The sequence below is a fragment of the Callionymus lyra genome, chromosome 5 (genome assembly GCF_982586985.1).
Source record: "Callionymus lyra chromosome 5, fCalLyr1.hap1.1, whole genome shotgun sequence".
In the NCBI taxonomy this organism is placed as follows: domain Eukaryota; kingdom Metazoa; phylum Chordata; class Actinopteri; order Syngnathiformes; family Callionymidae; genus Callionymus; species Callionymus lyra.
The window spans coordinates 13,284,419-13,299,093 of record NC_141822.1 but is presented as its reverse complement, the minus strand read 5'-3'; the positions used below and the strand labels follow the sequence as shown (position 1 = coordinate 13,299,093).

Sequence of the window (14,675 nt, the reverse complement as noted above, 5' to 3'; positions counted from 1 at the left end):
ATTGTATTTCACAGTAAAACATCATCATTTTCCCTCATTTAAGTACCAACATTGACACATTTTCTTTTCTTCTTTATTTTAAGCGTGTTTTGACTTATGACACTATTTTGGTATATTATTTTAATTTAACCTTTTGTACACATTGTTTAGAACAATTTTATGACAGAATTTAGAATAAACAAACCATTTTAAAATGATTTAAAACAAAGTTTCTATTCAACCGTCTCTCTTTTTAACATGTTATATTTAAACTTTAAATTTGATTTAAGCTTGTAAAAATCGTGTTATTCTGATATATGTGATGCAGCAACATTTTCATTTGGTGCAAAGTTTATTGCATGTGTGTATTTTTTTTAAACTTTCTAAGCAGAGAATGAGACAAGAATATGACTATATAAACATAAAATAACTGGTTATACATTGTTTTACCAAATTAACAGACACAAGAAATGTAATAAATGAAATGTTTTGGACACACTTGAAATGAAAACAGTGAAAGTAACTATGATATACATCCTTAATTTAGTTAATATACAGCATTCCTGATGATATTACATACATTTTAATCATTGTGTAATATATATGTAGAATCAATCTATGAGAATACAGAACATACTATAAGTTGTTATGTATGACTTATCAAATAAAATCCCAATTTTATGTCCCTAATGTTAAAACATAACACAGATGTGTTTATACCGTATTCAAAACACTATAAATCAATTACATTGTGTATAAAATTATTCTCTGAAGGACAATACAGTTCACAGGGACGACTGTAGCTCTTTTGGTGATTCATTTTATATATATATATATATATATATATATTAATCTATATTCATCCTCAGAGAGCCAGCCACTGAGGGGTTTCACACCCAGTGTAAGAAAATAGAACAATATCTCGAGCAGCAGCAGCAGATGCAGAGAGAGACACAAATATTGTAGTGTATTCTTGTCATTAGTAACATCTCAGGAAGTCCTCGCTGCGTTCTTCATATCTCGCTCTCTTCCAGGCGTGCAGCTGAAGGCCGTGCTGCCGCCTTACTTGCATGAAGAGAGGGAAGAGAAAGGAAGAGAATTTAGATGAAGAAGTGAACAAGAGAACCACCATCAAGACAATCTTTTTTTTTTCCATTTTGACAACATGTTTGTTAATTTTACATCCATAAAAAAAAGTAATTTTCTACCCTCAACATGGTCCCAGTCGACCTCATCTCACTCTAGGCAGCGTGAGTTCTCTCCGGTTCCTTGAAACCGGAGCAATCATCGGAATTGTTTTTTTCTACAAAACATTTATGTTAAACTCCGCGAACCAATTTAATCTCGAAGCTCAATTTGGCGAAAGCTTTGATTTCATTCCGTCCTGGACGAGGAGATTTATTATCAAACATTAACATTGTTTTCTAATCATCCGGGAGAACATGGAGCTCGGTTTTTACGTAACCGATCAAACCTGTAGTACTTTTGTTTTTTCATCGTCAAACAACGTCGAGTGAGAAGTTTCACGAGCTGCTTCCCGAACAAGGGTTGATGAAGTTATTCTCATGATTCCAGATGCCGGCCCCTCCGACTCACTTGAACTGAAACAATTTGTCTGTACAGGCTTTTGAGATCAGATTAGCGGCGACGTCTGCGGCCCACCCGGAGTCTGAGTGCAAGTCCTTTAATGTGGCCTGACTAAATTTAAGCCTCAATGGGGATTTGTGGTTATGTAATTGAAGTCTTGGAGGAGGGCGAGCAGTGTTCAGGGATCTTTGGGTTGTAACATTAGGACGGAGAGGGGGGGGGGGGGAGCTGGGCAAACATTATTAGTTTGACTTGAAAAACAAGATATTACGATGTTCGGCCTGAAATGAAATGAAATAATTCATAATTTCTGTCCTTTTCAAGATCTCAACTGTCCACGAAGTGTAACCAAAGTATCAGGCATTAAAACTGTGGTACAAGTGTTTCAATCTCTAGTTATTTTATGTGTCACACTGGGACTAAATTAATGTAATAATGTGATGTGATGTATTGTTATTGATTAAAACTCATCTTGTGTTTGAAGAGAAAACACAGATAACTAAGACAGAATACTACAATTTATTAAAAATACACATTTGTTCGCCCCACAACCTGGACTGTCCCTTGCATGATCGAGTTTGACGCCGCTTCAGTTGTAAAAGCTTTGACTGTTGCAGTGCCTTATGGATTGTTTAAGATGTGGGGGAGTCTTTCACTAGTGATGGTCTGGTAAAGCTTTATGAAGCAGTGTCATTATCTTCAGAGTCCACTAGATGGTAGTGTGTCTGGTGAAGCTTCATGAAGCAGTGCCATTATCTTCAGAGTCCACTAGATGGCGGTCTCTGTAACATTGTCCTTTGTTTTGAACAACCGTTCTAATGAAACATCACATAACTTTAAAACTGATGGCAAAACCTACTGACCTCTAATTTTTTTAATTTACCAGGAAAATAAAAGATATTTGACACAACAAACAACTTTATCTTGTTCTGTAACAAGAAAAACTAAAATAATTTACAAAATTGTAGCACCTCTATACCGATATAGTATGTTATTGAATTGCTTTTTCAAATAGTCCTCCTTCATTGTTCATTGAGTCTTCAAAAAGTGCCAAATGTAGATCTAATCATTATTTAAACGGGAACTAATGCAAAACTCCAACTCTCTTGACACATTGAAATGTTAAATCTTCCTCTCCAAAATCCCTCATCATGTTTTGAACCTATTACTTTATAAAGTTCTCCCTCGTCTGAAATCTTGGCGAATGAGAGGTTACAAGAGTGGAGTCCATTATGTATTATAATAATGGCTGGCTACAGCCAGCTGTAATCATACCCCGCTTTGTTTATACAACGAGTCCCTTGGAGGTGGAGACTTCCGATGTCGATGACGCGCAGTGACAAACATCTATGTTTGACCAATCACAGCAGAGTGGGCGTGGTTATACAGAAACAAACTGTTTTCAGTGGGCGGGGCTTAAGATCATTTTGTAATGAAAATATTTCAATGAAAATAAAGTTTTGTACAAACAGACACTGATAGAGTCCAACATCTATTTAAGACACACTTAAATCAACACATTAGTTGAACTTTATGATTAAACCAAGGTAGAATAAAACAAAAACCTTAAGATGATTTACCAAGTTAATGGAGACAAAGTTAATCTTTGTTATTGTTCTATTATAACATGAAACCCACCAAGTAAACATCCACCTCAGAGTCCGACAGGCGTCTGTTGACGGACAGCGGGTCGTCGAGGGCGATGGTCGAACTGGAGGATCGTCTGGCCTCTCTGGAGCAAAAGTCCATTAGTATCACGAGACACTATTCATCGGACAGATACTCATGATGACCTTCTGTACAAAGACCTGATTTGAACGTCGTCTTCAAGGCCGTGGAAGGAGACGGTTGCAGTGTTGAGGAGATCAGGCTGTTTGGAGGATCTGTCGACTGTCCAGAGAACAAGATGAAATAAGCTCGTCCACGTAACTTTATTGACATCTGATGTCAGAAACATTTGTGGCTCACAGTCTCCATCCAGGTTGTCCATGCTTAGAGCTTTCTTCTCCTTCCTCTCCTCCTTCTGAGGAGACAGATACTCCTGGGACGCCGACTTGTGAGCGTGAAGGGAAGTCCTCTTCCTCCGGGACGAGGCTCCCCTCAGAGCTGGAGGTCAAATACATGTCAGTCGGTCTCGCAGGACGTAGAATCAAAATCTTTCTGCAGGAAGAACTCACGGTGGATTTTCTTGAAGACGGTCGACCCCATGAATTTGAGGAATCTGTCTGCGTAGAAATTTGGTCTGTGAACTGAGACGGTGTCCTGTGAGGTGAATAAAGATAAAAAATACTGATCATTCCACAAAGCTCCTGTCCAGTTCAGCGAATCTTGAAAATGTAAAAACAGAATTATAACATTTGTTTTTGTTTTGTGATTAAAGTGAACATCAGATGAAACAATAAATTGTATTTATTTACAAACAAGAAACACATTTTTGGTATATTTTTAGCCTTTTTTTTACATGAGTATTGATATTTATTTAGCCTTTAGAACCACTTTTTGGCCTTTTTTCAATGATTTAAATGAATACTCAATACTCTTTTTACTCAAATAATTCATATTTTCGCTGATATATCACTCACAACTTTCTCCGCCTCACTGATGGCATCTTTGTTGTGTACATATGTACGACAACTGAAAATGTTATTAAGTGTAGGATAAATAAATACAATTGTATTCATTTTATTTGTGAATACATTGAATAAAAACACAATAATCCTTCTTAATAATGACACCTTGCTTGAATAACATCATGTCACGGAGCCTTTAATTAATTAAAAAAATGTTTGTATATATTTTCCTGAACTATACATAATTTATTACATGGATTTAAAAAAGGAAATATCTATGCCTGTACAAGCTTTACATCCCATTCCATAATATTTACATTTCAAAGAGTGCTTCCACCCCATAACAGTTTATATATTTAAAAAATCCAAATTCTAACATTATTATTAGGAATAATTTTAAACAACTTGTCTAATGAGTTGATCTTCAAAATGTTTTGACCAAGAATATCTTTTCAAAAGTAAGAAAATAGGGAGGGTTTTTGCAGAATGACAGTCATACTCACGCCGTCATGCACGATGGACTTCCAGGAATGTTCCACCTTTTTGATGAACCTATAAAATAATAATTGATGAAGTTCCTTCGACGTGTGAAGTTGTGTCACTCGATGGATTCGTACCTGTACGACTGAAGGATGTCGATGATTCCCAAGAATATGAGAAGATTTTCCTCTCTATGCTTCGCAGGGATTCCACCCATTCTGGAAAAACATACATTTGAAAATGTCATGTGGAGTCTGATGGTTGTTGGATTGAATCTGAGTTGGGATTTATTCATTTGTTCAGCCCGACCGATGCTCGACCAAAAGTGGATGTTCTCCTCTAATAGAGGAGTAAAGTCCTGGAGCCTGTGGCTCTTTTCAAACTCAGGTAAGTAAGGAATGTTTTTGTTATCAACACAAGTGAACTTGTTAAATGTATCCATGTATATTTTTACAGTATAAATAATAAATATAAAACAAATATAAACATGTGTGCTTAAAACAATTGTAAAGTAGGTGTTTGTTAAAATTAACTTTCTAAATCAATCTAACCCTGAGATAACACAAGGTTTAAAAACGTGAAGCCATCATGAGATCCGAGAAAACTGATCATGTAGAAATGTTATGTCATAGCAAACACTACATTGTTTTTTTTTTTTAAATAATCTTATTCAATACTTGTTCAAATTTAACTAAATCAAGATTAAATATTTGTTAAAAATAATAATAATTTGAAGACTAAGCCTAATTTTCTGGTCTTTTTGTAAGTAGTTTTGTCCCTAAAAAAAATAACCCAATTGACCCAATTGCCCAAATAAAACAAATGTGTTTGTGGTATCCCTTGTGTTGTGTCTGGGTCCCTAGCTTCCATTTATAAATATGCAGTGGTAGAGGTTGTTCCCGTTGACCCAAAGACAAAAAAAGGGATACCTCAAACATATTTGTTTTGGTGCCTCCAAGGCACAAGGGTTAAGGTTAATCGACTCTTCTAACTGTACTGTTTACTCAGTTCAAGGTGGCCCGAAGGCCCTGAAAACAAATGTGTTTGTGCTATCCCTCGTGTTGCCACGGTGATAAGTTCATATGCATTTACGTGTCATCGTCCGCGACCGGCCCCGGATCCTTCACGTTCCCCTGGATGGACTCCAGTGCGGTGGAGTAGAGGACCTTCTGCCCTCTCCTGCTGTCCCCGCGGTTCCCTCGCACCAGAGGCTTCTGGTCCAGCACGTGGATCCCCAGAAGCAGACTGTAGTCCATGATCTTGAAACTCTCCAGCACCTGAACACATCGTTTACATCATTCAGAAAAAAAACAAGCTTGTCCCCTCGTCGACACCAACGAAAGGTTCCTGTTTAAAACATGGATTAGAAATAAGCCGTAATCCGTAAACCATGATGTGACAAAGAGGTCCGTCATCCGGGTCCAATTACCCTGAATCCAGACCAATTAATTACAACAAGCTTCCATGACCGACACCCTGTTCACACTCTCAATCCACCCTTATGTAAGCCGGCACACTGACCCGACAGTCTCTCTGCAGGGTCTTCATCAGGGCGCCGTAGGTGTCCGAGGGGAAGTGCAGGCCCTCGTGCATCTCCTGGAAGTCCAGGTCTTTGAAGGTGGGCGAGGGCTTGGTGCGCTCCTTGCGCGAGGCCCTGCGCTTGTAGGTGGAGCCCTTGAGGTCGTACTTGTAGTGCATCTTCATGCTGCGAGGGAGAACGTTGTTCATCACCACCACGCGGATGGTCACGCCGCCGCACTGGATGCAGTAGAGGCCGTAGAACTTGGGCAGGAGCGTCCTCGGGTTCTGGTTCAGGTTCTACAGGAACACAAATACCATTTTTTTTTTAAAGCGCAATCGCCTCACAGCAAGAAGGTTGCAGGTTCGCTTCCAGGTTGGGCGTGAGGAACTTATGGAGTTTGTATGTTCTCCCCGTGTTGCGTTGGTTTACTCCGGGCACTCTGGTTTCCTCCCACAGTCCAAAAACATACAGAGGTTCATTTGGGACTTGAGGAAATTGTCTGTAGGTATTAGTGTGTGTGTGAATGGTTGTGTGTCTTTGTGTGTCCTGCGACAGGCTGGCATCCTTTTCAGGGTGTCCCCCCGGAGAAGCTGGGATAGGCTCCAGCCCCCTCGCCACCCCCATAAGGTCAAAAAGCATCAGGAAACGAATGGTTAAATAAGTCAGCGACTTTGACACACAAACAAAACTGCAACAGATAAGATCTAAACAGGCTTTTCTTCTCTGTTGACGCACAACAGACACACACACACTACAAGCCGGGGTTGTCACGCAAGGTCGTAGGCTGATCAAAATGTATATTTACCAACAGGAAGTTATATTTTGAAATTGTCTTTACATTTTTTGACACTGAATTTATTGTAATTGTCCCCTTTAACAAACAAATGACTTCATTTCAACATAGGTTTGACTCATATTGTGTAGCAGAAGTGTGTAACTCATCACACAAGAGCCCAAAATCATTGAGTCGCGGGCGGAAAATCTTCTGTAATTGTGTTTGATATAGTATTAGTCTGATCGATACATTGCCTAAATCTGAATCTTAAACATCGGTTGAACATTTATTTGAAGTTTCTGTATAATTGTCGACATCCATAAGCAACTTATCTTATCTTAAAACGCTGGCATATTTATAGGTCGACATATCCACACGAACGTGAATCTACTTTCATTTGAGTTAACATGAAAAGTGTGTGTTTCTCAGTCATATTTTGAGCAAGTCTCGTGTTTGTACAGAACCACACACACGGCACACACCCTCAGTACACATGCGAGGACACACGGGTGTGAGATGAAGTACCATGTAGTAACCAGGAAGCAGCTTCTGCAGGAACTCGGCCTCCTTGTGCTGCACGGTCTTGATGATGAACTCGTCGTCGCTGGTGAGGTAGAACCAGGAACTGCTGGCTCCGGGGTTGGAGAGCTCGATCAGAGGCTCGTTGCAGATGGAGTACTGGACCAAGATAAAAGGAACACACACTTAATATGTTTGATTGTCGTCGGTCAGGAGTGCGACGCACCAGGTAGTCGTCGGGTTTGATGCCGAACAGCTCCCTGAAGTAGCGGAAGGCCAGAGGAGCGTATGTTTTCAGACGGAAGTCTGGGAAGTGGTGAGCTGGCGTCAAGTTGCTGCCTTCACTGCCAAGTATAGAAAGAGTGAGTCACAAAATAGGACTTGATGAAAACTCTCTCATAAAATTATAAAATAAAGCCCATTTACTTCATATTTAAGGGTTTGGGATTGACTCATATACATAAAAATAAACAGACTTTTGGAACATAAAATCTTAACTACAAGACTTTATTAAATCACACACATCACAAGCACTTTAAGGTTAGATTTTAGGAGCTTTACAGTCAACAACAAAATAAATTGAATTGAATTGAACAACCATTGTTGCCAGATTGACTCTTCAATCTCCCTAATGCAGTTTTAAGAGAGTAAAACATAACCATAACAAATATAACTAAGAGTTACTAGAGTTATCTGTAATGTATTAGACCTATATAAACGGTATAAAAACATATATAAATCATAATGATATAAATATATGTTATGTTACTTTAAATAAAAAACAAGTCGATGTTTTTTTCTTAACAAATTATTTAAAAATAAACTTTGATTTACAAGTGATTTAACATGTTTTTGTATGTCTTATAAAGTTCATTATAATTATGTTTTTTTTTCTTAACAAATTATTTACAATTTCATTTTATTCAAAACTGATCTATTCCTGGAATATTTGCGCTTTTTATTTTACAAAAATAATAGTTATTAAATGTGTTATCTTGTTCAAGGGTCCCCGAATCTTTTTTGCATCATGTACCGCTTTAAAGTTGGCTTTATATTAACGGACTGACCTTCAAATAAAAACAGCATCTTAATAAAAACACATACAGAGTTCACGTTTCACTCATTTTCAGTAATGTACAGGTTTATTTTTTGACTAAAATATCATCCGTACGCGTCAAGAGTCTCCAAAAAGTCTTATCTTCAAAACCAAAATGCCTTTCATTACGTACAGGAATTATCAATAAAACAGAGATAATATAAATTATAAACAAACAAATGCCTAATAGACCAGTACTGGTTCCTGGACTGAGTCCAGTCAAAAAGAGGGAAGTAGCAGAAATAATGAGACTTAACCTTTTAAGCACAACTCTGAAAATACTAAATACTAAATAAGATTATTTATTTTTCGAGTCTTCATTCCCTTATCAGGATCCCAGCTACCAATGGCAAGAGGCAAAGGGACACCCTGGACAGGTTGCCAGGCTGTCCAATGAAAACAAAGAAAAACAAATAACCATACACTTAGGAAGTAAACCCACCTCAGCACGAGGAGAACATCCACACAAAAAGAGCTGAAGCTCACCTGGGAAGGAAGACAGTCTCCACCACGGAGAAGTCCTGCATCAGAACATCTCTGTCGGGCTTGGAGCTGAGGTTTCCCACAGCGTAGCCGATGCTCAGCTGGATCGCTCCTTTCAGAGATGCTGCTGTCGGCTGACGATTGACGGAAGAACGATCGAGGTTGTTACTTTTGAAAGTTGTAACGTGACTGATTATGACAGTGGTTTTAGAAATTCCATTAACAATAGAAAACATATCAATAACAGAATTGCATTATTATTGTATTTATGTTATTATAGTATAAATTGTGTAGATAACTCCTTTAATCCAGAATCACTGAAACCAAAACGGCGTGTCATCAGCATATGTGTACATTTGGGGTGTTTCTTTGTTTACTCTCATACTCTAAAATTGTCCAAAAGTTGGAAAAATGAACTTAGTGGTGGAAAAAAAACTCTCTTCATACCTTTTTATGAACCTTTGTCAATTTGGAGGTTCCTCTTCCTCCAGTAGATGACATTGTACCGTCAGTGGGAAGTTTGTGTCGATATAGTTCCTTTTTCCTCTTCAGCGGCTCAGAGTTGAGTGAAGTCACGAAACTTTGAGTTTTGGCTCCAACGCATCGCTGTCAGTTGATACACAGACCGAAATGTCACATCACTCAAGTGCTCTTAACACTAGTGTGCTCTTTGAGTCGATGACTGAAAGTGTGCGGACCTCTGTGTCGGCAGCACCTCCACAGTCTGTGGGCGAGAGTTTACCTCCGCAGTCCCTCACTTGATCACTTGATCCCAGCTGAGAAGGATTACATACCAAACTAGTCCTTTTATAACACAACAGAGAGAGAAACTAAACAATTCCTGGTCAATATGAGCCCAAGTAGGTGACCCTTGACCCACAGATACTACACATGTTGTTACTGTTGTTGAATGCTTTGCTGTAGATTTGGACCATTTATGTCTTTACCGTAGATTTGGAACATTTATATCTTTACTGTAGATTTGAACTATTTATGTCTTTACTGTATACTTGGACCATTGTTGTATTTACTGTAGATGTTAAGTATGTATGTCTTTACTGTACTGTTGATTTGGACTTGATTAGGTCTTTACTGTTTATCTTAACTATTTATGTATGTACTGTTGATTTGGACCATTTATGTATGTACTGTAGATGTTAACTATTCATGTATTTACTGTAGAATTGGACCATTTATGTGTTTACTTTATATTTGAACTATTTATGTTTTTACTGTTGATTTTGACTATTTATATTTTTACTGCAGATATTAACTATTTATATATTTATTGTAGAATTGGGCCATTTATGTATTTACTGTAAATTTAAACTATTGTGTATTTATTGTAGATTTTAACTATTTATTGTAATATTTACAGTAGAATTGGACCATTTATGTCTATAGTGTAGATTTGGACCAAATATATCTTTACTGTAAATTATTTACTTTTGTTTTTTTCCATTCATTTCAGTATTTTTTTTTTTCATAATCTGTTCCAAATATACAGGCTGGACAGCCCTGGTCTAAACTGTCACAACTTTCGGTCAAAAAGAATGACAGGAAATGGATGTATTTTAAACAGCCTTGTCAATCAACTTACAGCTTATATTTATATTCTTGTATTTATTTAAGATATTTATATTATTTGTATGATTGTTTTCTTTTCATTCTTCTTTTTAAGAATATAATGTTTTAAATATTGAAATGTCTCTTTATGTTTCCTCTAATTCTTTCTTCTATTTATCTCAATATACGTATTACAGAGAAAAAATGTAATATTGAAATCAGCTTGATTCTTATTTCTTTTGCTTATTTGTTTCCTTCTGTTATCCTGTACTGACACCACAACAAACTCCTATGTTGTGTTAATGACGCTGGCAATAACAGTTTTTAAATCTGAACATTTTAATTAAAATGTCAATAGGGAAATAATTAAAAAAGGGAATAATGGACCAAAAACAAAAAGTAATAAAGTCATTATATGAAAAATTATAATGGTGTGTTTTTCTATAAGCATTTGTTCATAAAGACATTTTACTTCACTAATTATACTTATAATTATCAATTATTACTATAATAATTTAGAAATAAAACTATACTAAACTCCTCTTGGAAGTAAAAAAGTAAATGATCGTTTCAATTCTAACCTCAACAGAGTGTTAATGAGGGAACTGCAGCAGTTTGAAACCAGACTGACTAGATCGTGTTTATTTAACGTTGGTTTCCAGGATGTGGCGGTTGTGGTTGTGGAAGAGTCGTTTCAAAAGACTAATGAACTTGTTTCTAAATCATCTTCTGCTCGTTGATCATACAAGTACGTAGGAAGTTTGCTCAACACGTGCGGGTCTAACGCTCGTAGTTACTGTAAAACCCTCACGTTGCATGATTTAAGTTCACTCCGAGGGTTTAACATTCGTCACTGCATTAGCCCCGAAAACAGTCCAAGACATTCACAGAGAGCTTTGAAAACAGCCCGTGAAAGAAAAACATTGAGGTACATCGCGGTACCTGAAATATCACAATAAGCTGGAGGGACCGTGAGTCGGCAGAAAGCGCTCCGGTTCAAACCAGTTGTCAAAGGGAAATATTTGAAGATGCTTGAGGTTGTCAGAATACAGAAACTATCTTCATGGTTTGTGGGTGTTTGTTGCTGCGTCACCTCATAGATGTCCAGACAACCTCATTTATTTTCATCTTTCTCTGAAGCCGCCTGCCATTAACTCAGTGTCAGTGACAAATGTTGACCTTTCCTTGTTCCTGTAGAACATAACAGGTACTCAGGTCTGCTCTGTGGCCCATAAACAATAAACACTGATGGAGGAAAAGTACATTTCAAAGCTCATTGAAGCCACATCATTCAAAAGAGCTTATATAGACCAGGGCTGTTCAACGGACGTCATCTTCAAGCAATTTGGACAATTAACCTATAAATAATGCCTTATCAAAAAGCCAATAAAAGTGTAGTTTTATTGATCTGAGGCACTTTTGCGTCATTTTTAAGCTCCAGTTTAGATAACACAACTCAACACAACGTAAAGTCTGTACGAAAAATAAAATAATTGAAGAGGAATGGACTGAAAAATATCTACAAAAAGGGAAAAACCCGAGACAATCTAATGTTTCCTTTTGTGTTATCACGTCTGCACCGTCAACAAGGACTATAAATCGGTGCTAAATGATTTAAGAAGTTGTGTATCTATTTTTAATTCAACAGAAAATAGTAGTCGAGGCTACAAAAATCCGTCCCTCAGGAGAATAGAGTTGAATAAGATAAGAAAAAATATTCCTATTGCCCTAGTATGGACAATAAACAAATCAACCAGGTTTCCTTTTACATAATTGAAAATAAATAACTCATTTTATTTGGAAGTTAAATGAACTATGACAAGGACATAAAAGCCCTCAGGATGTGACTAAAATGAATAAATATTGTTTTAAAAGAGGTTACACTTGTTTATTATTGTCGTATTTTGTTCGAGCGCAACTTCGCAGTTGAAAGACGGATAATGTAATGAGTTATTTTGGCCTTTAGATGTCACTGTTTCATCCCATCCGTATAGTAAAGCGCATTGTTTTTAATTATCTGCACATTATAATGGAGAACAATCTAAAATCAACTTGAGAAAAACTAACTTTCATGGACAGACGTTTGGAAAAATGTGTCTGAACTTAAACAAAAGATATTATTTTTGATTAAAAAGAAAGAAAGAAACCAGGGTTAAAGTGCATTGTTCATAATGTGATCCTTTTTAAAAACCCTGTCTCAAATAATATCGATGGTAAAAAATGTAAAACAAAAAAAAATAGAAATAAAAATTAAATAAAAAAGAATCAATGATTCCTGTGTTCACATTTCCTCTTTATCGAACAACGTCTTTTTCTGTGTAATTGATCTAAAGTAGTAGGAAGCAAGTTTTCCAGGTAAGCTCAGTTAAGTATGAGGAAAATAAAGGTAGTGAATGTTCCATTGATGTTATCGTCCGAGTGTTACGACTCTCTCTTTAGCAAATATGGAAAACAAATAACACCTGTCATTGCGAGGACAGATCCTCTCCCTGAGTGAAGGGAAGTAAAGATGATTTCCTCCTTCTGTGCCACCATGACAGTTCAACCACCTACATGGCATTCACACGAGAGATCAGAGAAGTGTGATACACAAAAAAACTATATTTTAATGTAGAAAATAAAACCATGGGATAAGTCAGAGACTCATCAAGTGCACACGCATGCTGTGGTTGAACCACGGAACCAACACTGAGCAGTCTTACCTGAACAGGTGTTCTCTCATAACAGAGCGCTTGTGATCAGCGAAGCATAATGAAGTGAAGCAAGTGTGTTGCAGAGCAAAGTGACGAACCGACTGTAGACTTCCTCATCCTTAGCTGTGTCTGTGTGTGTTTATCTGCGAGCGTGTCTCTCCACGCCTACCTGCTGTACTTCCTGTGTGAAGAAAGAACTTTATGGTAACACTTCAGATAAAAGTGAACCCTGAATAGATTATTTACTTAATCATACACCGTTAATCATTAGTTAATACAGTCAAGTCTTGGTCCGATAAAAGAATGAATAACAAGATGTCAATAATATTTATATAATAACATAAGTAATATGTTATTATATATGTTTTTCTAGTCAAATATTTCTAGTTATATGTAACAAATATAGCTATTTATGTTAAATTGCAAAAGGTGAAGGATTTTAATTCATCTACTCAGTTTGAAGTTTAGTCTTTAGCTAGCCTTCGGAAGTTCCTTAGCTAGCTTTAACTTGGCCAACAATAAAATAGGATACATCACAGGATTTGTGTAGTTTGCATTTGACTGACAGGATCTTGTCAAAAGTGACTCCCTGTTGCCTGCCATTATCACTACCTGTTAGCTTTCCATTGGTGTTAGCCTCTCTAGCTCGTCATTGCTGTTATCGTATTTATGTCATCATTGGTGTTAGCGTATTTAGCTTTTTAATGGTGTTAGCATCTTTAGCTTGTCATTGTGTTAGCGCATTTAGCTTGTCATTGCTGTAATCGCATTATCTCGTCATTGGTGTTAGGGTATTTAGCTTTTTAATGGTGTTATTGTATAAAGTTCTATCTATCTATCTATCTATTGGCGTTTGCGTCATTAGCTTGTGATTGGTGTTATCGTATTTAGCTCGTCATTGGTGTTAGCTTATTTTGCTTTTTAATGGTGTTATCATATTAAGCATGTCATTGGCGTTTGCGTCTTTAGCTTGTCATTGGTGTTATCGTATTTGCTTGTTATTAGTGTTATGGTGTTTATCTTAACATTGGTGTCATTATATTAATTATGTCATTGGTGTTATCACCTTTAGCTAGTCATCAGTATTAGCTTTTAGCTTTTCATTGATATTAGCATCTTTGGCTTACCATTGGTGTTAGCATATTTAGCTTGTCATTGGTGTTAGCATTTTTAGCTTGTAATTTGTGTTATCATCTTTAGCTTGAAATTGGTGTTAGCATATTTAGCTTGTCATTGGTTTCAGTAAAAACATAAAAAACATATTTGCTTCTTCAGGTTACTCTCATATTTTTTTTAGTAATGCACGTTTAACTATTCATGAAATTGTCTGTTTATTTAATTTTACACTAAGAAGCCAAAAATAACACCACAAACATCAGACATGTCTAGTTCTGGGAAAGTGGTG

The 14,675-nt window shown here is 36.8% G+C and overlaps 1 protein-coding gene across 4 annotated transcripts; it reads right to left on the bottom strand.

The window, feature by feature from the left end:
- Positions 1-57: 57 nt before the first annotated feature.
- LOC148079447 (phosphatidylinositol 4-phosphate 5-kinase type-1 beta-like) lies at positions 58-13,415 on the bottom strand. 4 transcript variants are annotated; one of them, XM_087791009.1, is made up of 15 exons: positions 13,280-13,368; positions 13,040-13,126; positions 9,459-9,617; positions 9,015-9,145; positions 7,659-7,776; positions 7,439-7,591; positions 6,138-6,434; positions 5,709-5,893; positions 4,754-4,834; positions 4,640-4,688; positions 3,744-3,828; positions 3,535-3,672; positions 3,375-3,456; positions 3,205-3,298; positions 58-1,040 (listed from the first exon to the last, which is right to left on the bottom strand). In XM_087791009.1, exons 3-15 carry the CDS (start codon positions 9,510-9,512, stop codon positions 993-995), a joined length of 1,515 nt encoding a protein of 504 aa, XP_087647135.1. In that variant the 5' UTR covers positions 9,513-9,617; positions 13,040-13,126; positions 13,280-13,368; the 3' UTR covers positions 58-992. The 4 variants fall into 4 exon arrangements, with proteins under 4 accessions (XP_087647135.1, XP_087647137.1, XP_087647134.1 ...); XM_087791011.1 differs by lacking the exon at positions 13,040-13,126 and having other exon boundaries at positions 58-1,044; positions 13,280-13,415; XM_087791008.1 differs by lacking the exon at positions 13,040-13,126 and having other exon boundaries at positions 13,280-13,415.
- Positions 13,416-14,675: the final 1,260 nt, after the last annotated feature.